At 52.5% G+C, this 21,903-nt stretch overlaps 2 protein-coding genes across 5 annotated transcripts in view; one reads left to right on the top strand and one right to left on the bottom strand.

The window, feature by feature from the left end:
- Positions 1–2,589: 2,589 nt before the first annotated feature.
- On the top strand, positions 2,590–7,793 carry Pimreg (PICALM interacting mitotic regulator). 2 transcript variants are annotated; one of them, XM_052197008.1, is made up of 6 exons: positions 2,590–3,009; positions 3,482–3,799; positions 5,401–5,678; positions 6,099–6,194; positions 6,741–6,794; positions 7,123–7,793. In XM_052197008.1, exons 1-5 carry the CDS (start codon positions 2,800–2,802, stop codon positions 6,772–6,774), a joined length of 936 nt encoding a protein of 311 aa, XP_052052968.1. In that variant the 5' UTR covers positions 2,590–2,799; the 3' UTR covers positions 6,775–6,794; positions 7,123–7,793. The 2 variants fall into 2 exon arrangements, with proteins under 2 accessions (XP_052052968.1, XP_052052969.1); XM_052197009.1 differs by having other exon boundaries at positions 7,016–7,793.
- A 3,581-nt stretch (positions 7,794–11,374) lies between these two features.
- The window catches only part of Pitpnm3 (PITPNM family member 3), an 81,951-nt gene continuing 71,422 nt past the window's right edge, over positions 11,375–21,903 (bottom strand). For 2 of the 3 annotated variants that reach the window (XM_052196564.1, XM_052196565.1), the window contains 7 exons: positions 21,660–21,776; positions 19,109–19,225; positions 18,654–18,802; positions 18,291–18,440; positions 16,390–16,573; positions 12,245–12,373; positions 11,375–11,773 (listed from right to left, as the gene is read on the bottom strand). In XM_052196564.1, the coding sequence (XP_052052524.1) occupies positions 11,468–11,773; positions 12,245–12,373; positions 16,390–16,573; positions 18,291–18,440; positions 18,654–18,802; positions 19,109–19,225; positions 21,660–21,776 (1,152 nt within the window). In that variant the 3' untranslated portion in view covers positions 11,375–11,467. Of the gene's footprint in view, positions 11,774–12,244; positions 12,374–16,105; positions 16,254–16,389; positions 16,574–18,290; positions 18,441–18,653; positions 18,803–19,108; positions 19,226–21,659; positions 21,777–21,903 lie in introns of those variants that run through there. The other variant, XM_052196566.1, reaches the window with a different exon arrangement.

Below are 21,903 nucleotides of genomic sequence, written 5' to 3'. Positions count from 1 at the left end.
ACTGCTGGAACACCCCTCTTCTACCCTCCCCCCACCCCCACCCCCACCCCCCACCCCACCCCCCGCGCGCTCCCTTTGCAGAGGAAAAGATAGAGCTGAGCCTCGCTCCTTGCTTTATTGTCCTCCTCCAGCTGAGGAGACCCTGCCCCTGGCCCTCATCAAAGAGCTCCACCTGTGTGGAGCCCCCTCCAGCCACTGTCGACGCAAGGCTGAGGGGCGCAGCTTCCCATTCAGAAGAAAAGACTTCTTCTGCCTTCTTTCGTTGCCATGGAGACGTCCCTTCATTAACCTGGTCCGCCAGTTACGTCTCCAAGTGGCAAAAGGGTCGAGAGCTGCAAGTGTTCAGAATTCTCTGCATGCATGCGCACACTCTAGATGCTTAGCAAAGATGTGCGACCCAAAGGGAGGAACGCGGGGCTCAGAGCCAGAGACCCAGGATCTCGCCTGTCTCGATCTCCAGTGTCGTCATCAGTAATGAGGTTAAAAATAGATCCGACTCCCTAGAGATACAGTGAGAATGGAGGAGGAAAATGTCGATACTCTTCCACGTCTGACACGTGGTAAGGGCGCAGAAATTATAAGGTCTTGCTACGGATGCCTCACACGCCAGGCGCTGTGGCAGATGCCGAGGAGCTGAGTGCGGGGAAGCTCTCTGTTTGAGAGACTCATTTCCTAGTGTTTCCGTCTTCATTGAGTCATACCCACACTTCGAATTCCGTCTTCACAGAAACCACTCTGTCTTCCTCCCCCTGATTCATTGCACGTATTTCCTGATTGTGCTCACAAACACAAGTGGTCTAACACAAACAGGTCAAGAAGCAAGCATTTATGATTCCTGGTAAACAATCCCACCACGGAGGAGAGGGGGGGGGCGGTCAACGTCATCAAGCAAAGGAGAGCAAACCTCACAGGCTTGCCAACCTCAGCCTTTCCCCTCTGTTAAGGCTTCTCTGAGCTCATCACACATTTGGGAAGATTTATTTGTGTGTGTGTGTGTGTGTGTGTGTGTGTGTGTGTGTGGTTTTTCTCAGAGAATGGCCTTAAATATGATATGCCCTGTGCAAAAACAAAACAAAACACAAACACAAGCACACAGTCACAAAGACATACCCCTCTGCCTGGCCAGCTCATTGCCTGGGTCTCGTGTTTAGATAAACATGCAAGTCTCTCACGGATTATTGGAGATTTGATCTTGAAATACTAATCTCTCCACACACGCTGAACTTGAGACCCATGGGTGTAAGAAAGAAGAACGCACGGATTTTAATAACTCCCAAGCTCCCACTGTGAGATCAGGGAGACTTTGGGGGAGCAGAGAACCAGAGCGTCTTCACCTTGGGTCTGCTGGCTTGAAGTAGCCAGCAGGGGGTGACAGGACCCATAAGAGTGCTGGCTTCAGGAGCCAGGAGAGAGATCCTGGCTGGGAGAGTGTAATGTCTGAGGGGCAGCAGTGAGGGGGCTCAACCCTGGTCACACAGACGATGCTCCTGCACACACAGCATTTGGATCCTTCACACTGCTGCAGTGAGCGAAGTGTCCAGCCACCTCAGACACTTCAGCTGCCTCACAGCGCTGCAGAGCACTGGGGATAAAATGGGCTCTGGAATACACAGGGAGTGCTTGAAAGTGCTACATACAAATCAGCCATCATGGTAGGGGGGTTGGGAGGTGAACACTGACGTTTAAGGAGAGGGTCAGACAATCCTGACACCAGGAAGAGGTCTGAAGAGTCTCTAGGAGTCTTGCTCCGGGCTGAGAAGAGGAGAGAGGAGGGAGAAGAGAAAAGCTTCTTTGAGGACCAGGTAAGAAGGTCCCATTGTGGCAGCACACGGGACCCATTGATCTCAATATTGGGAAGGCTGAGCCAGAAGTGTGGAGCCCCTTCCCAGCTACATGGGAGGCCCTGTTTTTAACAGGGGTGGGCAGGAGGGATAGCTCATCCCTTAAAAGCCTACTGCTCTTGCAGAGGGACTTAAGCTTGGTTTTGCAGACCCACGTGGGGTGCCTCACAAATCACCTCTAACTCCAGCCCCCCCCCCCCCCAGGATCTGACTTCCCCTTCTGCGTCCCCCCCCCACCCCACCCCGCAGGCACTTACATACACAGAGACACATAATTAAAAATATTTTTTTTAAAAAGTCAAAACCATAAAAATAAAAGCATGGGAGAACGTGATCCAGGCTGGGTTGTTGTTTGTCATCATCGCCTTTGTTTTGTTTTGTTTTGTTTTGTTTTAGCTTGGGGAAAGAAAGATTGAAAGATGCCTGGAGCAAGACCCGGCAGAGGAACTGACCTAACGGGTGGAGAGGGTCCCTTCCTCTGAGACGTGCTTTCTTGGGTGCCAGCTGGGTGGTTGGTTTGAGGAACAGACAGGGGCAGGGCCGTCTCGCAGGAAGGAAGAGGATTAGGCGGGGAATTTGAAACAAAACTTCCCAGGGAACGCAAAGCTCAGCTGTCCCAGCCTGTGGCTCTGACAAAACTACTGGACGTGGGAGAGAAGTTAGGCGGGGGGAAGGGGGGGAGGGACGGGGGGGGAAGGGGGAGGGGCGGGAGGAGGGGGGCGGGGGGAGGGAAGGGCTGAAAGCGGTACCCTGGGTGGCGGTGACCTGAGCCCCCGCAGCATCCAGCATAAAACCCTGACCGGCAGGCTGGAGGGAAAGAGCCTGGGAGCACGATGGACGAGGCGCGGCCACCCGGAACCAAGCAGCCGGGATGTAGGGACGAGGGGCTGGATGGTAACAGCGGTCAGATAACAATCTGGACCCTCGGCTGCAGGCTAGGCTTGGGGGTCCAGGAACGATGTATGGGCGTGGACAGGCCAATCCCAAAGCAGGATTTACAGTCACGAGAGAAAAGGACCAATCGAAATCCAGGGGCGGCGGCGGTGGATGGCTGATAGGGCCAATGGGCTGCAAGCGCCGGGTCGGGGCGGAGCCGCGCGGAATTTCAAATCGGCTGCGGTGGGCTAGGAGAGAGTGTCTATCTTCGGGTCCCGATATCAAGCGGGAGGTGAGCACGCGGGGGCACTGAGGGGCTTGGGGAGGGAGGTCTCATGGGACGCTCGGGATGGGAAACGGGTCAGGGGCTCTAGATAGGACCCTCAACACAAAGGGAATGTCTAAGAGTTGCAAACGCCCCATCGGATCCGAGGCCTTGGCTGGATAGCCAAGTTTGCTCCGGAGAGGAAATTTTGTCAAAACAGCTTGCTGATGGTGCCCTGCATAAGCGCTGAGGCTCCGTGACCTGTGTGCCGCTCCGCTTAGCCTATGGGGAATAGGCTGGGATGGAAAGACGGACAACTTGCCGCCTTGCAACTGGGGCAGCTGCTGATCTTGACTGATATGGTCATCTCTCTGGCATCCACAATTGACCAACAGGCCTATCCCGAGAGGTTCCACTTCATCTCTTCCCCAGTTCCCAGGGTCCCCGAAGCCTTGGAATGGGGCCAGGAAGTACTTTGGTGACCTTTTGACCTCTCCAGGACCTAGCGGACAGAGGAAACTGGACCGAGCACATGGCGTCTCAGTGGCAGGGCATGAGGACCTCCGTGCGCAGACGATCACTCCTAAAGGAAGAACAGCTAGAGAAGGAGGTGACCCGCTCTGCTGGGTGTCATCTGGAGACCGGTCCCTTGGGCTCCCTGTGCAGACAGTTCCAAAGGAGGCTGCCCCTGAGATCAGTCAGCCTGAACCTCGGTAATGGCCCCTCCTGGAAACGCCTGCAAAGTCCAGAGCCAGAGCAGCAAGGTCTTCAGGCTGCAGCCCGCTCAGCCAAAAGTGCCTTGGGTGCCATGTCCCAGGTAACAATGACACCACTGGCTGTCTGATTACAGACGCATCCTTGGTGTTGACTGTTTCTATCCTCAGGGAGGCCCCAGGAATATAGACTGTGGGGTCTTGGGGTTGGATTAGGTTCTTGTCATTTTCCCAGAGCCCCAGTTTTCTGGCACATCATAGTTTCCCAACAAATCAGTGAGTGAGTAAGATCATGGAAGAGATTGGTGCTCCCCGTGCTAGGTGGCTTGCTAGGTCCTATGATGAGAAATTGCAGGAAATGGCTATCTGTAAAGAGACGCGAGCCCCAAGCTTAGTGGATAAAGACTTCCAGACTAGGTCAGTCAGGAAAGGGGAGGCACGTGTAGGCGGAGGCCAGTGGGATGATGTGAGGCCTCAGGGTGAGGACTAAGCAGTCAGCACAGTGAGGGAGGTGATCCTGTGTGCTGACCCCCACGTAAAGTCTCCCCGTCACACTATCACACCTTGGCTGTCAGCTATTTGATAGGAAAAGGCAGAGGAGCAGGGCTTGCAGAAGGGCACAACTTCCTGAGCGGTTCAGAAGGCAGATCTGAGGGGTGGTGTTTGTGTGTGGTATGTCCAGGAGCCTTTGGGCAGATATCTTTTTTTAATATTTATTTATGGGAAGGGCATTTATGCCGTGGTACTTGTCTGGCAGTCAGAGAAAAATGGACAGGAGTAGGGTTCCCCTTCCACCATTGGGCTCTGGAGATCGAACGAGTTGTCGGGTTTGGTGGCAAGAAGCTGTACCTGTTACGCTGTCATGTTGACCCCACATAGGTCTTTAAACCTGGAGCTGGAGATGTGGCAGGTGTCCCCTGGCAAAGACAGAAGCTTTGAGAATGAACAGACCTCTAAGAAGAGAAGGGGGAATGGCCCTCCTTGGCATCTTGCTGGCATTCTGACAGCGTAGGGAGAGAACAGAGGCTTCTGACGACTCCACAGAGAGATCTCCTTGCCAAAGTCTAACTCTGACTTGGAAGAGCCCTAAGATTGCTTTCAACATCTATAGCTCAGAACAATGAAATATGACATCTTGTCTAAGGTCACCCAACTCAGGAAAACTTATCTTGGGTCTTGCTCCAACTTCTGGGTTGTGGTTTGCCAAGGCAAAAACAATCTAGCAGAACTGTTTGATCCAACCACATGTCAAAGATCCAAGGGTTGGGACTCAGCCCCATAGATTACAGGGAGTCATAGAAGGGCTCAGAGCAATTAAGTGTTGTGATCAGACCTGTCATCGACGCGTCTTAGACGGAGATGGATGAAGGAGGGAGGAGAAGGAATAGGCCAGGGGGGGATGAGAAATGAGCTGGTATCCAGACACCTGAGCCCCTCCCCTCTCTGGGTGGGTCTCTGCGTGAGGGCTCAGGTATACAGTGGTCTTGCTGCTACCTGCTGAGTTCCTACACTGGGTCTCTAGAAGGTCTCGCAGGAGAGTACCATCTCACAGGGAGTCACGCTCTTGCTCTTGATGTACTGTTGCTGCTGCTTAGTAACAGTAGACTGTGTTTGTGGGACAAGCCCTGGGCTGGAGGGATGGCTGGAGGCTGGTAGCCTACCTTGGTCCTATCTGTGCCAACCTTCTCACACGAACCCATCACAGAGGATCCAGGAGTCCTGTCAAAGTGGCACCAAGTGGCTGATGGAGACACAGGTGAAAGTGAGGAGGAAGCGAGGAGCCCAGAAAGACAGAGGGTCGCCACCACCCAGTCTGAGCCAGAAGAACACTCGGTTGTGTAAGGCCAACCGAGATGCTAGAGTCGGGGCACACCCTCGCCTCTCTGGCCAGATGGGTCCACATGCCCATCGCCGTCAGCGGCTGAGGAGGGAGGCTACCCTCCGGAGCCCCTGTTCCTCCACAGAACCTCTCTGCTCTCCCAGGCAAGTAGTCATCTGAGCCCAGCATGATGTCCCTTTCTGTCCCACAAGTCTCCTCAGTACTCCCTGGGATGAGAACACCCTGACCTGTCACATCCTGGTTCTAGTCCAGGTCTGCCCCAAAGCTGGTCAGGACCTGAGAGGAAAAGTCTCTCTGAACCTTAGCTTCCCTAGCTGTAAAAGGAATAGGAGATGAGCATCACTCCCTTCTAGATGGGAGACATCTAGAAGACCAAAGCACAGGTGCAAGGCCAGCAGCAGCCCTCACCTAACTGTCAAATAACCACCCATTGCTCCGCCTCACAGGCTTGCATGTCACACCCCAAAGTAAGGATCTAGTGAAGCTGTCCCAGTCCCCCGGGGTCAACTGGGTCCTGCTCAGGGCTCTTTCTAATCCCTGCTGTGGTATCTCCTTGTTTTCAGTGAGTCTGACAGCGACCTAGAGCCTGTGGGAGCTGGAATCCAGCATCTTCAGAAACTGTCTCAAAAGCTGGACAAAGCCATCCAGGCTGAAGAGAGGTGAGCTGCCTCCTGGGGTCAGGGTGAAATGGCCGTGGGCCCCTTGAGCCACACTGTGTTTCTAGAGAGGGTGCTGGTTCTAATACTAGCCTGCCACATGACTAAGAGCAGTCCCTGTCCGTCTGTGCATCAACTTCCTGGGATGATGGTGAAGGATGCACTACGAATTGTCCTGGTCTTAGATTCCCACCTTCTCCAGTCACCGTGAACCTCACCTGCTTCCTGAGAAACCTCCCCTTCCTCCAATACCTTTCATGGCCCCTCTATACCCTGTCTACCCATAACTTGGCAAAAGCAACATGGTTACTCTGGAGCCTCTGGTCTATCTGTTCAGGACTCCGATCCGGGGGTGGAGTCGTGGCTCTGAATCTGCCCTAACTTGGGAACTGTTTTCCCCCTTGTATAAGGGCCACAAAGGGTTCTTGGGCCATATGTCCCCAGTGGCCATGTTGCCGCCATTCCTACAGGTTCTGGTCCTGTCTAGTCTGTGCCTTCAGAACACGAAGCACCCCAGGTCATCAGTCCCTCCCCCTTCTCTTTCCCTAGCGGTGACATGACCGTCTCCCTCATCCGTGAATGAGGACAGCAAGCATCCTACAGGTAACGACCCTGCTTCTTCCTCAGTCTCTTCTTCCTCCTTCTCCTTTTTCCACATGTAAGTCTGCACACACACTTGCAGGGGCGCTAAAGAAGTGAATGGATTAAGAAAACCACAGGGTAGATGGGTACAAAGTAGAGAAGGAAGGCTGTCTGAGTCATCCACTTCCCTCAGTCAAAGCTGTTACCCTTATTGATCACATCAATACCCTGTGATTTCAAAGGACTGAAAGTCAACCCCCAGCCTCTCGATTTGGAGAAGGGGACTATAGTATGCTACATGCCCTGCATTGAGAAGAAGAGGATGCACAGTGGAACCTCTGTCTTACAGGAAGCCGGCTCTGTCCAACCACCAAGCCACTAGGATGTCCATGCCAACTAACCCATGAACTTCCTGGAGACGGCATCGGGTTTATCAGCATCCCAGGCCACAAGGACTTGACTAACATGGCGTCCAGAACCCTTCTACTTCAGCCACATCTGGGCCCACTGGTAACCACTGGCCACAGCCTGAGAATTATTTAGGAAGACCTTGAAGAGGTGATGGGAACTGCTGATGTTCCCCCGGGGACTCTTGGATGGAGGCATACTCATCGAGTTCTCCAGCCTCACAGCTGCCCATCCATATTAGAAATGTACCAGAAGATGCTAGATAGTTCTGAGTCTTGAAACTAGGACCCAGGCCCTGCAGGAGTCATCCCACAAACCCTCCCCCTGTATTCCCAGGGCAGAGATTCTGGAGGACCCATTTCCACTGCTTCTCCCCACCCCCAGAGTCCCACAGGAAGAGAGGAGGTATTTGCAGGAGCTTTGGCTCCTGGGGCCTTCTGATAAGCTCCGTGTGGGGGCGCTGTGGCGCAGGGAGGGGAACTCTTCCAAAAGTTTCTTCTCTTTGTAAGTTATTTAAGGCATCTGCTATGTCATTCTATTAAAAAGATACCAGTGTGTCAGTTTCGTAGATCACATTGTTTCTCATAATAAAAGCTCGCTTTTGATGCTTGACATTTTTTTAAATATATATATATATATCTACACATACCCTGCCCCTGCAGAGTGACACTGTAGGTCTGGAGCTCATCCTTGTGTCCCCTGTCCCCTCCGCCCCTGTCCTTCTCAGAGGGAACCAGAGTAAAAGAAAAGGTTTTCACCTTAGCCCAAAACAAAGCACATCTTAAAGGCAAATAAGGTTTTTATTTAAGTGACAACGTTTCAGAGTTAAAAACAGCTCACATCAAAATCAAGACCAATTGTAAAAATCTTTTAACTCTGTAATGCTTTGTCTTGTTAGAAATCAGATATTTTACATTTTCTTTTCTAACGGATTTTGTACAAGGCAGCCATGAGGCCTAAAATAAGCCTTTTCCATCACGGGACCATCCACCACAGAAGTTACACACTGGGACAGGCAGACCGCAGACAAGGGCAGACCGGCCGCCATCGCTGAGTAGACAGAGAAGGGAACAGTGGGTCTGAGTCTGAGGGGGGATGTCTCACGCTAGCCGCCCTCCTGCCTCCCACTCCTGGTGTCCCCCATCTCTTCCAGAGTGTGGAGTCAAACTCTGATTTTTCTTCCCAACCTTCGTGTTAGTTTCCCAACAAGATCAGAACTCAACAGGGCCTTGCTACTTGTACTAAAAGTTTAAACTTGGGTGTATAAGAAATTCCTCCCAAGCCCAGAAGGAAAGAAAAGGGGATTTTTTTTTTCCAGAGCACTTGGAATGGAACCCTGGGAATTCCACTGGAAAGTTGGTTGTTTAAGGCGGGGTCAGCTGCAGAGCCCCTACAGTCAGGGTGCCCCTCCCAGGTGGGGCCTCACCTGAGCGGAATGTGGAGCATGCCTGCAAGAGTGGTACCTCCTCCAGACTTGGGGGCACCGGTCTGGCAGGGTCCAGTCCTCCATAGGTGCCATGTTCTGTCTGCAGGACACTTCTGGGGCACAGTTCTGGGTTGCAAAGTACCCAAAGTACAGTTTTAAAACCATTAGATACAGCCTCCCCTCCTTCAGAGGAGCACCCCAGTAATCTTGGGAATACTGGGGTTCAGATACATATGTCCTAGCCCAGCACCCAGGCAGGAAGGCTGTTTGTCTGAATGCATGAAAATAATTTACTTTTTAAAAAATATCTCATGGTGCTTGAGGGAGAGGCCAGTCTTTGGGGGAGGGGATATGAAGCTGGAAGAGCAGACTCCAGCAACCCACCACAGGACAAGGGGTGAAGGAAGGTATCAGGCATCCCTCAGCCAGGTCAGGACAGCCACCACACTGGAAGGACAAACATGCCACTCAGACACGGGAACTTTGGTCAAGCAGGAACGTGTTTCCAGCAGCTGGAGAGCAGGCACACCAGGAGCTAGAGGTAACTAGAAAAACAGCTGGATGGAGGAGGGTCACAGGAATCCTGGAGGAGGCACCAGCACTCCCCCTGGAGAGCACTAGGAACCAGTTCCTCTTGTGTCTGACCTAACAAAGCACTAGTAGGAATCACACAGAGTAGTTGCCAGGAAGCATGCCTCACAGGCCAGCCATAGCTCCTAGGGTGGTGGTCACAACACCTGTACGCCAGTGATGGTTCACAAAAGGGGTCGTCCAAGCAAAAAAAGGGGTGGGGCCTCTGGCTGGCTCTGGCCCACACAGAGCCCTGTCACAGGCTCTAATCTCCCTGGGGGTTTCCCCCTCACACGTGCACTCAGCCTGGGGTTCTCAGAAAAGGAGAAAGCTGAATATTTATCACTTAAAAGTTAGACTCAGTGGCTCCCGCTGAGCGGAGATAAAGAGCTGAGAGAGAATCAGGTCTGTCCAAACTCAGATCCCAGCACTTAAGGGAAAGGAGTGGGAATAAGGTGCCTCTGCCATATGAGCTGGTGCCAAAAGTTAGGCAAGGATGGTTTGGGCGGCCGGGGGCAGGTATGAACTAGGAGGCAGGATAGGAGGAGGATGCAGAAGCTGGTCCCACACCTTCTTGCCTGCCCTGCAGCCCCCCTGGCAGTGCTGGCTTCCCTTTGCTGAATGCAGTGCTGACGGTGCAGTGGAGAGCTGGCAGGTGGGACAGGATGAGCAGAGGGGACAGGAACTGGCAGGCTGGAGAGGAGGACATTTGAGTGGAAAGAGCAGGGTGGGTCCCGGGAGCCCTCGCCCCCTCCAGCCCCAGTGAGGCACCCAGCTTGCTGGGCAACTCACGACATGGTGCCAGTCACCCCCATCAGCAGCCACCATGGGCCGCAATAGTGGGAGCTGCAAGAGGTAGACATTGAGCAGAAGCAACACTGGGCTGACATGTGCCTGCAGTATACACAGGTATTTGGCCCTGGCCTCAGTGGCAGCCCGGAGGGCCCCAAGACACCCAGGTGGCCATGCAACTGGTATCAGCCTGGGCCAGAGAGCAAGGGAAGGCCTGTGCCAAGGCCAGGGGTTTGGCAGCAAGGAGACACACACCCCTTGCCACCACCCTAAGGGGTCTATCTACCCTAGAGGAGGTTCTAGGCTCAAACCAAACTGAGTGGTCAGGGAGAGGAAGAGAAAACAGTGGTTTGAGCCAATATTCTATGAACCTCCAGAACCCAAGATCTCAGCTCTGCATTCCAGAAACCTAACAGGAACCATGAGTCTCAGCAGAGCTACAGGAAGGGTAGCCATGTCGCCTTTTGTTGCCCTCTGTGTTACACAAATCAACTTGTCCTCCATGAAATAGTGGCTTCCTTCCTCTGAAATGCTGGACTCCCTTTTAACCCCATCCCCAGAACCCCTCTCCAAGGATGGGGAGGGGTGGGTTGAGAAGAAGGCCCACAGGAAATTCTGTAAAACCCCAGAAAGTAGAAATGCTGGACGGCCTAGGAGTCAAACCCAGTACGCATCTCAGCCAGGAGGTCCCCTCTAGTTACAGAATAAAAGGCAGGGCCCAAAGAGTGAGATGCACTACAGACTCCAGGGCACACAGCCAGACCAAGTGGGGGCTGAGTCCACAGCTGCACAAGGCAGGACTCAGGGAAGGGGACTGTCTTCAAGGGCCACAGTAGAATAAGGATACTGAGAACAAGAAAGGAGACAGGACAGCTGCAAGACAAACAGTCAGCACCAGGCCCGGTCTCCAGGGTTGTGGATAAACTCCACATACATAGATTGGACCCAGGGAATATCTTCTCCCATAAAGTGATCTCTCTGTGTCATAAGACAGACAGCCCCAAAGTGATGCCCCGGATATCCCAAGGAGGGCAGACACAAATGCCACTCACTCCTCTACAGACAGTTGCTGTACCCGCCTGCAATCGGCCACCTGCCTGGCCGCGTGCCCAGCGCTGGGGGGCTTCTCTTGTTAGAGCCTGCCTACTGCGGCTACAGAAACCTAGCACGCAGAAAGATGGGTCAACTTTACCCAAACACTGGTACAGGCAGGCTTGGCCCCAGGGTCACACACACACAAACATCACCCCTGACTCCAGCTTGCGGGCACAGGAGTGGGGAGGCGGCGGCAGCTTCACTGAGACACCCCAGATTTCACCCCATCACAGCCCAGAGAGCTCCCCAATGTCAGGGCAAGGTCCCTCCCTGCTCTGGTCGGACACTGCTGGACAGACACGGGAGGGAAAAAGCAGGAAAAGCCTGTGCTGGGGAGAAGGCAACCCTTCCCATCCCTGCAGGCCGCCTAACTGTGCCCACCGTACTGAGCACCGCCCTTCCCTCAGGGCACCGACTCGAACTTGGGGGGCCCACGCGCCCAGCTGAGAGCGGGCAGCGGCCGCTCGTGGTCCTTGTCGGACTCGGGCTGGCTCTGCGCCCGCTCGGGCTTGGGGTTGGCGGCCGGTGGGTCCGGCTGCTGCACCGACATGGTCCTGCGCAGGTGGTTGCGCTTGCGCAGAAATTCCGGCTGCGCGTGCAGCCCAAAGCTGCCCTTGCGCAGGATCATGCGCGAGTTGTTCTTCTTGGGGCGAGAGCGGTGGCTGGCCTCCAGTGCCGCCAGGTGTGCTGCGTAGCCTTCACTCAGGAACTATGGAGGGAACAAGCGTCAGGTTAGCACCTGTCCCTGTCCCTGTCCCCTAAAACACCCTCCATGAGTCCGCAGCTTCTCCGGAACCCCAAAGCCAGTAACAGGGAGGCTTATTAACGTAACAGGGTTCCCGTGGGATGAGCACTTAACCTATATCTGTACCCCCAAGCTCTTCCTGACTGTCCTTCGTCCCCACGCCACCACCTTCCCAGGATGCAAATTTTGCCCAAGAGTCTAAGTTTGCGATTCATCTCCAAAGCCCCATCATTCTGTCATTCAGAATAGGACTGCTATGCCATTTTGTTTTCCCTTCCCCTAGATGCCATTACATCTGACGCCACCTGGATTCTCCCATGCGTCCAGCAGGGGGCCTGGCCCAAGGCACTGCTCCATAGAGATGAATGAATAAGTAAAAGAAAGGATGAGCAGGTATCTGAGTTACCCCAGCCGCTTTCCCTGGCCCTCACACACCTGGCACTGGCTTTGGTACTTCTTGGTGGGCCGGCCCACAATGAAGATCTGGGAGGCAGGGAGGCCCAGCACGCTGTAGACAGAGATATCTTTCGTGGAGCCGTAGGCAGCAGTGATTTTGATGAAACACTGAAACACAAAAGCAAGCTGGTGAAGAGGAAGGAAGACATAGGGAGCCCCTGCTGGGGCTACACTCAGACACCAAGCCATCATCCCACCTTTGAGAGAGGCCACCCCCAGATGACTGCCCCTCCCTGCCCCAGTTCCTGACGTTAGAGAGCTCTTTGCATTAAGGACCCTAAAGTGGAGGCAAGCTCTAGGCTAGCTATGTGCCTCCTGATAGCTAGTCTGATGAGCTCTCCAAAAGTTCAGATCCAATGTAGAGATTGGCCCTCCTTGCTAGGGGTGCTTTCTTTTAGCTCGTCACTGTAATCCTCCCCAACTGGTGGTGCTCACCACCCAGTATGTCTCCTATCCGTGTCACCCTTGGTCCTATGGTGTTCACTGAGGATGTCTGGTTTAGTTTCATGTCCATCTGACACAATTTGAGTTATCTGAAAGGAGGTAACCTCAATTGAGAAAATGTCTCCATCAGATCTGGCTGCAGGGCACTTTCCTAATTAGTGATTGATGGAGAAAGGCCAAGCCCATTGTGGGTGGAGCCATCCCTGGGCTGGCTGGGCAAGCCAGTGAGCAGCACTCCTCCAGACTCCTGTCCTGACTTCCTTCAACGAGGAACTAGGAAGCGGAAGGATAAGATAAATAAATCCTTTCCTCCCCAACTTGCCTTTGTCAATGGTATCTCATCACAGCAATAGTAACCCTAGCTAAGTCAGCGGACGTAAGTCTGAGCTGCAGTTTCTTTCCTTTAAAATGCACTGTCATCACTGGGATGATTTACTGTCAGCTATAGTTCAAAAGTGAAGCGTACCTCACAAGCACATGTGCAGTAAGCCTGCTCTCCAGTTGGTGGCGCCATTGAGAAGTGACTAGCTGATGTATGCTAACTTCATCAATGAGGTTGATCCATTGATGAGTTCTTAGCTAGATGGACTCAGGTAAAGCTTTGCTCTGGCTTGCTCTGTTCCCTGGCCACCATCAGGCACGCGACTTTCTTCAGCCACCCACTCCCAACACTATAATTTACCCCCACGGCAGGCCGACAGCAATGGAACCAGCAGACCACAGCTGACACCTCTGAAATCATGAGCCGAATACGACTCTCCTCCCTCAAGCCAAGTTCTCAGGTGTCTGTCACAAGGAAAAGAGGTGGTGTGCACTGTCCACACGGAGAGCCTGATGCCTCCCACCCTTACAACCCACCTCACTCTGCACCCTCCTGCTCTATCCCCTTGTCCTTTCCTTACCAAGGTCACCCACTGCCCAGGCTGCAGCTGGTGGACAGCTGTCCCTGTCCCACTTTCACAAGAAAGGGTCTCTCTCTTTCTCTCTCTGCCGGAAACCCTCCCCGTCATGGCCCTCCTCCCTCCAACCGTCCTCCCTCTTGTCAGCTGGCTTTCCACTCTGCTCTCAGCAGCCCAAGCACGGCTTCACCTGGATCCAGCCATTCCTGAGGATGCCTGTCCCCACACAGCTCCAGCCTGCAGCCTCTGATCCACGTGCTGGAAGTCGCATGGCTGGTGACCCATGCTCATGTCTGACCTCATCTTTCCCTGCTCCTCCTCCTCCCTCTTGCCTGCTGGCTCCTCCTCCTGTACCCATTCTTAGTTCGTCTATTTATTCATTTGTGCATTCATTCTACTAGCACTTATTGAGTACCTATTGTGTGTTATCATTACCCCAGATCCTGGAGATACCCCTTGATCTTTCCTGGCCATGCAATGGGACATCTGAGAGCTCCTTGCCTGTAATCATTCCCAAGTTCTGATAATGCCACCAACTGATTCTCCTGACTGTGCATGCCTTCCTCTCCGTCTCATGCTTACTATCTGGATTCTAGACTTCTGTCTCTTGCTGGAGTAACAGCCTCCTAACTACACCCTCCTTTTGCCGGTGTGTTCCCCAGTGAGCTGCCAGAGGAATCTTTCCACAACCCAAATTAGATGCTGTCACTGCCCTACTTCAGACTCCCCCATTGCTCTGCACTGCCCTCAGCAGAGAGCCCAAGAGCTGATCTGATTATCAGAATTTATAAGACCCACCAACCTTGGGTGTCCCATGATATCTAGAGCCTCAGCTCTCATCTGTCCTTGATCTGACCCTGCCTGCACATAATCCCATTCTATATCCCTGCAGCCGTGAGATCATACCAACCAAGCTACTTCTCATCCCTGCACCTTTGCATCTGGTGAAAGTTGTCAAGAATCAAAGTGGAATCACTTGGATCATCACCCCCATCAAAGATACAAAGTCAGGAGATTATGAAAGAAGTAGTCCTAGTCGTGATGGCTTGATAATAACTCCTCTCTCTGTCTCTCTGTCTCTCTGTCTCTCTCTGTCTCTCTCTCTCTCTCTCTGTCTCTCTCTCTCTCTCTCTCTCTCTCTCTCTCTCTCTCTCTCTCTCTCTCACACACACACACACACACACACACACACACACACACACACACACACACTGCCAGGACCACAACCTTACACAAAAGCCTGCAGCCTCCAAGCATGGTGGCACATGCCTTTAATGCTAGCACTTGGGAGGTAGAGGCAGATGGATCTCTGTCAGTTTGAGGTTAACCTGGTCTACATTGGGGCTCCTAAACAAGCCAGGGTTAGACAGTGAGGCATGATCTAAAATATAAAAATTTAAATGTAAAAAGTCAACTGTAATCTTACACAAGCAGTACGCCTCCACCTCTGTCTGCTCAGTAACTGTCCATTCGCCCTCAGACTGAGGTTGTCATTGTCATTGCTTGTTGCAGACAAACAGTATTGTCTTAGGATATATTTTTTTCATACTCCTCCTTTTTCTGCTTTTAAAAATTCCCCTTGCCTCAATCTCTTTGAATAGTCCATAAACCACTGTGGCACATGTATGCTCCTATTCCCAAATAAAGCTTGATTTCATGTCCGTCTTAACCTCTTTATATCTCCCCAGGTCCAGCACACACTGCTTCGCCAGCTAACTGACAACTCACATTCATATGTCAAGACTAAGCCCACAAGTTATTACCTTCTATCAGCCACTCGGGCTTCCCCAGGCGGACCTAAGACCTTCCTCCTCTGTTTGCCAATATGGCCCCTTGTCTGCCACACACCAGTAATTGTCAATTTCCATGCCTTTCTTTCTCTAGATCAGGGATTGGCAGACTTTTTCTTTGAAAAGCCAAATAGTAAATATTTTAGGCTCTGAGCTCTGCCACAGCGATTAGACTCCACTCTTCCACTGCGTCGCAAAGCCAGTCACAGACGATACATAAACAGATGAGCCTGGCTGGGTGCCAAGAGAACTTTATTTATGGACACCGAAATTTGAACTTGTGTAGCTTTCATTTGTCTGCTCCTGCTCTCCATGTGAGTCTCTCTCCCCTCCCTTCTTCCCTCCCTTCCTCCTTCCTTCCTCCCTCCCCTCCTCCTCCCCCTTCTTTCTCCCTTCTTTCCCCCAACCCCCAAACCCATCTCCAAAGCATCAGAATCCCCCAGAGCCCTGAAGGGCTTTACACAAAGATGTTCCAGCCTTCTCCCAGAGTTTCTGCTGCCTTGCTAAACCCAGGAGTTTGCCCATCTAATGATTCCCAGGTGCAGATACAAGAATTACAGCTCTGGGTGGCAGATTCAAAGAAAGCAGGCTAGAACTGCCAGCACCAGGGAGTGAGGAACACAACCAGGCCTGAAATGTTTCAATAGGCACTGAAATTATCTATTGAAGAAATAACCAGATGTAGAGACAAGAATTTAGGCCTTGGAGTCAGGAAATGATAAAGCATGAATATCTATCAGTGAAAATAATACCTGCCTCCTAGCTCTTCTAAGACATCCCAGTGAGAGACACACACTCGATCAACAAAATGTGCTTCCCTCCTCTACACCAGCTGAGGACCTCGATGCGCAGTCCCTTGACATTGAAAGAGAAGGGTAGGACCGTGGAGAAGGTCATGGGTTAGCCCCTCTACTGGCTAATGAAGGCCTGCCACCCCAAGAGGCCCCGCCTTCAAGTGGTTGGTTGTACCTCCTTACCCGCTCACACTTACCTCCTGCATGAGGTTGCGAAGGAAGATGGCCTTCTGCCTCAGTGGGTCATGTACCAGTCCATCCGAGAAGAAGATCATGCCCTGTGGGAAGTTGTGCTGGGACAGCCACGACACCACCCGCTGCTTCTGCATGTCCGGCCGCCCCGTGATGTAAAGGATCATGTAGCCCAGGTCCTGCCAGTGCCTGGCGAGATGGCATCGCTTGGTCCACCTCAGCCCGCTACAGGCTGCCCACTGTCCAAGTTTCTGCCCTGACTGCTGCTGCCTTCCGGAGAAGTCAACAGTAACGGTAAGGGGCTCTCAAGTGCTCGCCCCTGGTGAGTGGTGAACATTTGGGTGGCCTGTGAGGACTAGCCCTACCTGATACCTCCCCTTTCCTCTCCTGCTTCCACCTTCTCCACTAACAAGACAACAAGACAGCTTCCAATACCCACAGGCCACAGGCTCGCACCCACCTTCAGTGCCTGGCCCTTAGCTCAGGCATTTTCTTTCCCCTGAACCACTACAAAGTCCTTAGTGGCCACTTCACACACACACACACACACACACACACACACACACCACAGGCTCAGTTGTCCCATCTTACAGATGGGGTAATCCTCCAGACACCCCCTGGGGCTATGTCAAGGATAAAGGCACTGATCCCAAAGCAGCTTGACATAGTCTGCCTGGCAGAGTCTTCATTGCCATCCTTGACTGTTTCCATGGAGATTTCCGTAAACCACAAACCCAACCCTGTTGCTCCTTTGTTTGAAACCATACTTGGCTCCCTAGTGCTGAAGTAATACTTCAAGGCTTCCCTCGGCTCTTGGACTCTGTCCTGGTGAGTGGGCTCTTCCTAGCCACACGGGAGTGTTCTATCACCCCTGCAATAGCCCTGTACTCCTGACTCAGGACCCTCCTCTAGACACCCAACATCCTTCTAGACCCCTCTTCCAGGAAGCTCTCCCCATTTCTCAGGTAGAATCTTTACTCTGTTTCTTTATTCCGTTTTCCATGGATGGCCCAGGGTACAGATAAGCCCAGACCTGGTTAGGTATTTTTGTGGCACTAGCCACCAACTGGCTGCCATAGTGACTTTCTAAAGCCAGATGGTGATCTGAACACTTGGAAAACTGAGGATATATAGTGCGGGTGTTCCAGGGGTGCTGGGAGACCCCAGATAAACCTCCAGGCACACAGATCTGTGTTGAGCTCATAAAAAGCCATCTCTGGAAACTAGCAAGGTGTGGCAGTGCTGTGGTGAAGGAGGCAGGAGCTACGGAGGAAGAGAGCACAGCTCCATCCCCCACTGCCTAGTTAACCTCCCAGCCGGCTATGTAGGACCTCCCCTAGGAGCCAGAAAGAGGACAACTGTCTCTGAGCCCAGAAGTCAGCCTAGCTTCTCTCCCCAAGCAAGGCAGCACCGTTCCACACCATCTGCCGTGGACTCATGTTCCTATCCAGTCTTGGGGTCTGAGCTTGTGCTGTCACCACTGCCCTGTGTTGTCACCACTGACTATCACGTCTCAGCCCTATGACCTATTTTATTCCACTGGTCTCAAATTCTCCCACCAGCAGCGGCCTTTACACAGGACCCAAACCAGAGCCTGGTCTGGACTTGACCTCAGAGAAAGGTAAAGGGATGGCCAAGAGAAGAGAAGAGAGAGCAGGGCGGGGGGGGGGGGGGGGAGGAGGGAACAAATGAATGAACTAAAGTCGACAAAAGCGGCTGGTCCTCCCAAAGACTCCCAGTGAATTGGAAGTAAAGTCAGAACTTTGCAATGCCTAGGCCCAGAGATGTCCTAAAGAAAACTAGGGGGCAAAAAAAAAAAAAAAAAAAAAAAAAACTAATGTACTTTCCCCAAAACTTCTGGCTCCTGCCCTGGGGAGACACCCTCCTTGGGGGAGGTAATACTCACCGAACAACATCCACTGCACCTGGCCGGACCTTGGGGTCACTTCCCATGATAGACACACTGGCAGCAAAGGACCCGTCAATGCTGAACACAACACACTCCATGCCTCGGGGCAGCACCGTGAGGTAGCTCATCGCACAGGTCTGGTCACCCCTGAAAGGTATCAACCTGAGGTCAGCCTGCAGCTGAAATCAGTCAGCCTGGGGTCAGGGTCTTGGTGGCACCTCCTGGTATTAAGGCTGATGGCCTCCTCCCTTTTCCTTTCTCCATGCAAACAGAAATAAGCTCTGTCTTCCAGCCAAGCATGGATGGGAAAGACCCCCAAAGTCCACCGTGTGAATGTTCTCACACACATCCTGAACCTACCTAACCACCATCTTTACAGGGTAGACACCAACCCCCAGACGCCGGGGCCGGGGCACGTTATATGTGATTCTGCCACTGTTGTTGGTGATTTCTGTGTCCAGATGGACCCAGCGGCCTGACGACGGCTCTGTCATCACCAGGATATCCACCTGCAGTGAAGGGAGCAAGGGACCTGCTGAAGGCTGAAGGAAAACATGCTTAACAGCCAAGACAACAGACCCCTGGCACAGGTTCCTGCCTGCTGAATCCTAGAGCTTTCTATCACCCTCCCTCTGTGTGGCGGCCACACTGGCTTCCCCACCTCTTTGAGGTATCAAGTTCCTCTTATGCCTTGTTGATTTGATGATCTGGGAGTGCACTCTGCTCTGTGTCCCATCACCCTTTCTGCCCTGTGGTCCTATGAGTCACGTGGGGCAAGTGAGCCAAGGAGGAGATAGATGCTCAACCCTTGGTACCTTCTCTCCAGTCAGAGCTACCATGTCAAGAGGGCCATACATGAAGCGCCCCACCAAGACCTGGGGGCCATCTTCAGCAGCAATGACATCATTGGCACGGTGGTTCGCAGTAACGTTCTGCAAGGACGACAGAAAGAACCCAGCTCAGCTTTTGCGGACAAGGTTCATGCTTGCTTTGTCAGTAAAGCCTTGCAAGGCTGACTTCCAGGGCGTGGCCAAACTGAATCAGCTGTCCCATGAGCTTCCTATACTAGAATCCCAGAAACAGACTGTGAAATACCAAACTGCTCCTTAGGCTGCCCACAGAGGTGTGCCCAGTGCTCTTGCTTCTGCACACCCCCTCAAGTGACGACTGGCCTTTACAGCCTGACAATCAGTTTTAGATTTCTGAGCTGGAATCTGTCCAGCCACCTTTGCTTCTTCCTTCTGCGTAAACAGCCATTTACATAGCTCTTTTTTGTAAATGGAAATTTTCAAATACTCAAGAATAGCAAGAATAATATAGGTGATCTGGTGAGCCTGGCCAGAGCATCCACGCTGATCAGCTGATGGTCATCCAGCTCTCCTTACCCTGAAGCCTCAGCCCCTCATAGGATCCTGGATGGTGAGTCATCCCCTCCCTCGATATCTCAGTGCCCTTGTCTTTCAGTTGTGCCCCCATTCATTCAGCAGCTCCACGTCCTGTATTGGCCCCAAATGTCCACTCATAGGCTAGCCTTTGAGATCATGGCCCCTCAATCTGGTCACCTTTATACTGCATACCAGTCAAGTGTTTGTGTGTGCCCTGCCCACAAGTGTCATTTAAACTCTGCTAGAAGCTTCCTAATGAATCTCTGTACTTCAGGGCTGCCTCCAGACAGATCCTCTGTGTCCTTTACAAGACACAGATCTGACCCAACCTGGCCAGCATCCCGTACCTTGTAAACCCTGAGTGTGGCACATGGAGCCAAGCCTTGCAGAAGTTCTGCTTTCCTGGTGCCTCTCCTCCTCTTGCTCTGACATCCCTTTTCCCAAACTGCAGTCCATTCCCTTATTCCTACTGGCTCCCCAAAAATGTGAAGTCCACCTCCTCTCAACTTGAAGGCCGTGTGATTCACCCCAATACACCTCTACAGAACTCACTGACACCAGTCCTTATAACACCCCTCATGGGACCTGCTCTACTATGGGGTTGGAGGTTCCTTTAAGCACTTCACCTGTGGAACACTGCAGAGGATGGATAGGTGCTTGGAAGAAAGCCTGAGCTACGGGCTCATCACACACTAAGATACCCAGAGTCAAAGACTCAGACAACAAAGGGTGCTGAGGAGAGGATGCCACAGTCAGAACCCCACTGCTGCGGGGAAGAAAATGGAGCAGCCACTGTGGAAGGTACACTTAATCAAGAGATCACCACGCCCTATCTATGTCCAAGGGAAATGAAAATATACATCCACAAAAGGTGCAGATGAATGTGTAAATTATTCAAAATAGCCAACTGGTAGAAACACTCCAAATGCCCATCAACTGACAACTGGATGAACAGAACATATGGATACAGTAGAACAGTATCCAGTCAGGAAGAGTTCCTACACATGACACACCATGGGTGACCCTATGTTAACATGCTAAATGAAAGAAGGCAGACACAAACACATGTGTGACTTCATTTATGTGAAATGCTGAGAACGGGCGAGTCTGCAGAGGCTGACACTAGACAATTGGTTGGTTACTCGGAGGAGTCGGCAGCAGCGCGGCAGAGAAGAGGACTGCAGGGAAAGGGGTTTCCTTTCTGAGATGACAAAGTGTTCTAAAGCTGACCATGGGTTGGGTTGCACACAACTGTGACTATACTAAAATCTACTGAATTTGACACTGCAAATGTTTGAATTATGTGATAGGTGAATTATATCTCAGTAAGTATGTTCATGACACCAAAAAGCTGTCTCATGAAGTGTTAGTCACCCTGCTAACTTTTAAGACTGCTTTTAGGACCCTGCTTACTGTCCTGCATCACTGGACTGGAGCTGCTCACCACTGCGTCAGTATAGTCTCAGACTCTGTGCCATCCAGCAGAGGGGCTGAGACAGAGTAGGCAATGATGACGGTTTGCTGAGAGAATGAAAGGGTGTGTGCTTTCCAGACTCCTCTTTAGCCCCAGTGCCCTACAGAGGAGCCCCATCTTTACAGAAGCCTGCTGGGACCTGTTCCTGGGAATCCTATCCATTTTCATCCTGGTATGTACACCCCCAGTGTGGCAAGGATCACCCCAAGTCCTACTTGATAGCTGAGAGCCCTGGCACAGGCAAGATCTATGTCAAGTCCACGTTTTCAGAAGCCTGGCATGCTGCCATCTTTCCACAACTGCTCTACTCGGCCCATCCCCGGAGCCCTGGATGGAGCTTCACAGAGGAGTCAGAGCCTGAAGCTCACACCTGCTCCCTCGGAGCGCTTACCCAGCCCGGCTGGATGGAGATGAGCTCTACCCCGCAAACCAGGGTTCTTACCTGGCACATGGCTGCCCACACCCCCAAGGTCAGCTGCCCAGCAAAGCCAGCTGCAGCAAGCTTACCCGCAACTTGACCTGGGTTCGCTTGCGCAGCCACTTCTCACGGGGGTTAGCGGGGCTCAGAGCTGTGGGGTCCAGACCGGCGCTCTCCTTCACACCCGCACTCTCATAACGCATCACCTGGCCAAGGCGAGGAGGAGGGGCTTGGGAGCACGTTCTCATGAGTGGTCCTTCTGCTTTCCCAAACCCTTGCCAGCCAGGGCCTGCTTCTGGCCTCCCTATTACATCGCCTGGACCCTGCTTCAGC

The sequence above is a fragment of the Apodemus sylvaticus genome, chromosome 10 (genome assembly GCF_947179515.1).
Source record: "Apodemus sylvaticus chromosome 10, mApoSyl1.1, whole genome shotgun sequence".
Classification (NCBI taxonomy): Eukaryota; Metazoa; Chordata; class Mammalia; order Rodentia; family Muridae; genus Apodemus; species Apodemus sylvaticus.
Note: the sequence above shows the minus strand (reverse complement) of the source record. Positions and strands in the feature narration are given on the sequence as shown.

What these genes read in the sequence shown, in the direction of transcription:
- Pimreg (XM_052197008.1), top strand. Translation starts at nt 2,800, where the DNA reads ATGTATGGGCGTGGACAGGCCAATCCCAAAGCAGGATTTACAGTCACG. An exon ending in GTCCCGATATCAAGCGGGAG is followed by an intron (nt 3,010 to 3,481) that starts GTGAGCACGCGG and finishes TGACCTCTCCAG; the next exon opens with GACCTAGCGGACAGAGGAAA. An exon ending in GCCATCCAGGCTGAAGAGAG is followed by an intron (nt 6,195 to 6,740) that starts GTGAGCTGCCTC and finishes CTCTTTCCCTAG; the next exon opens with CGGTGACATGACCGTCTCCC.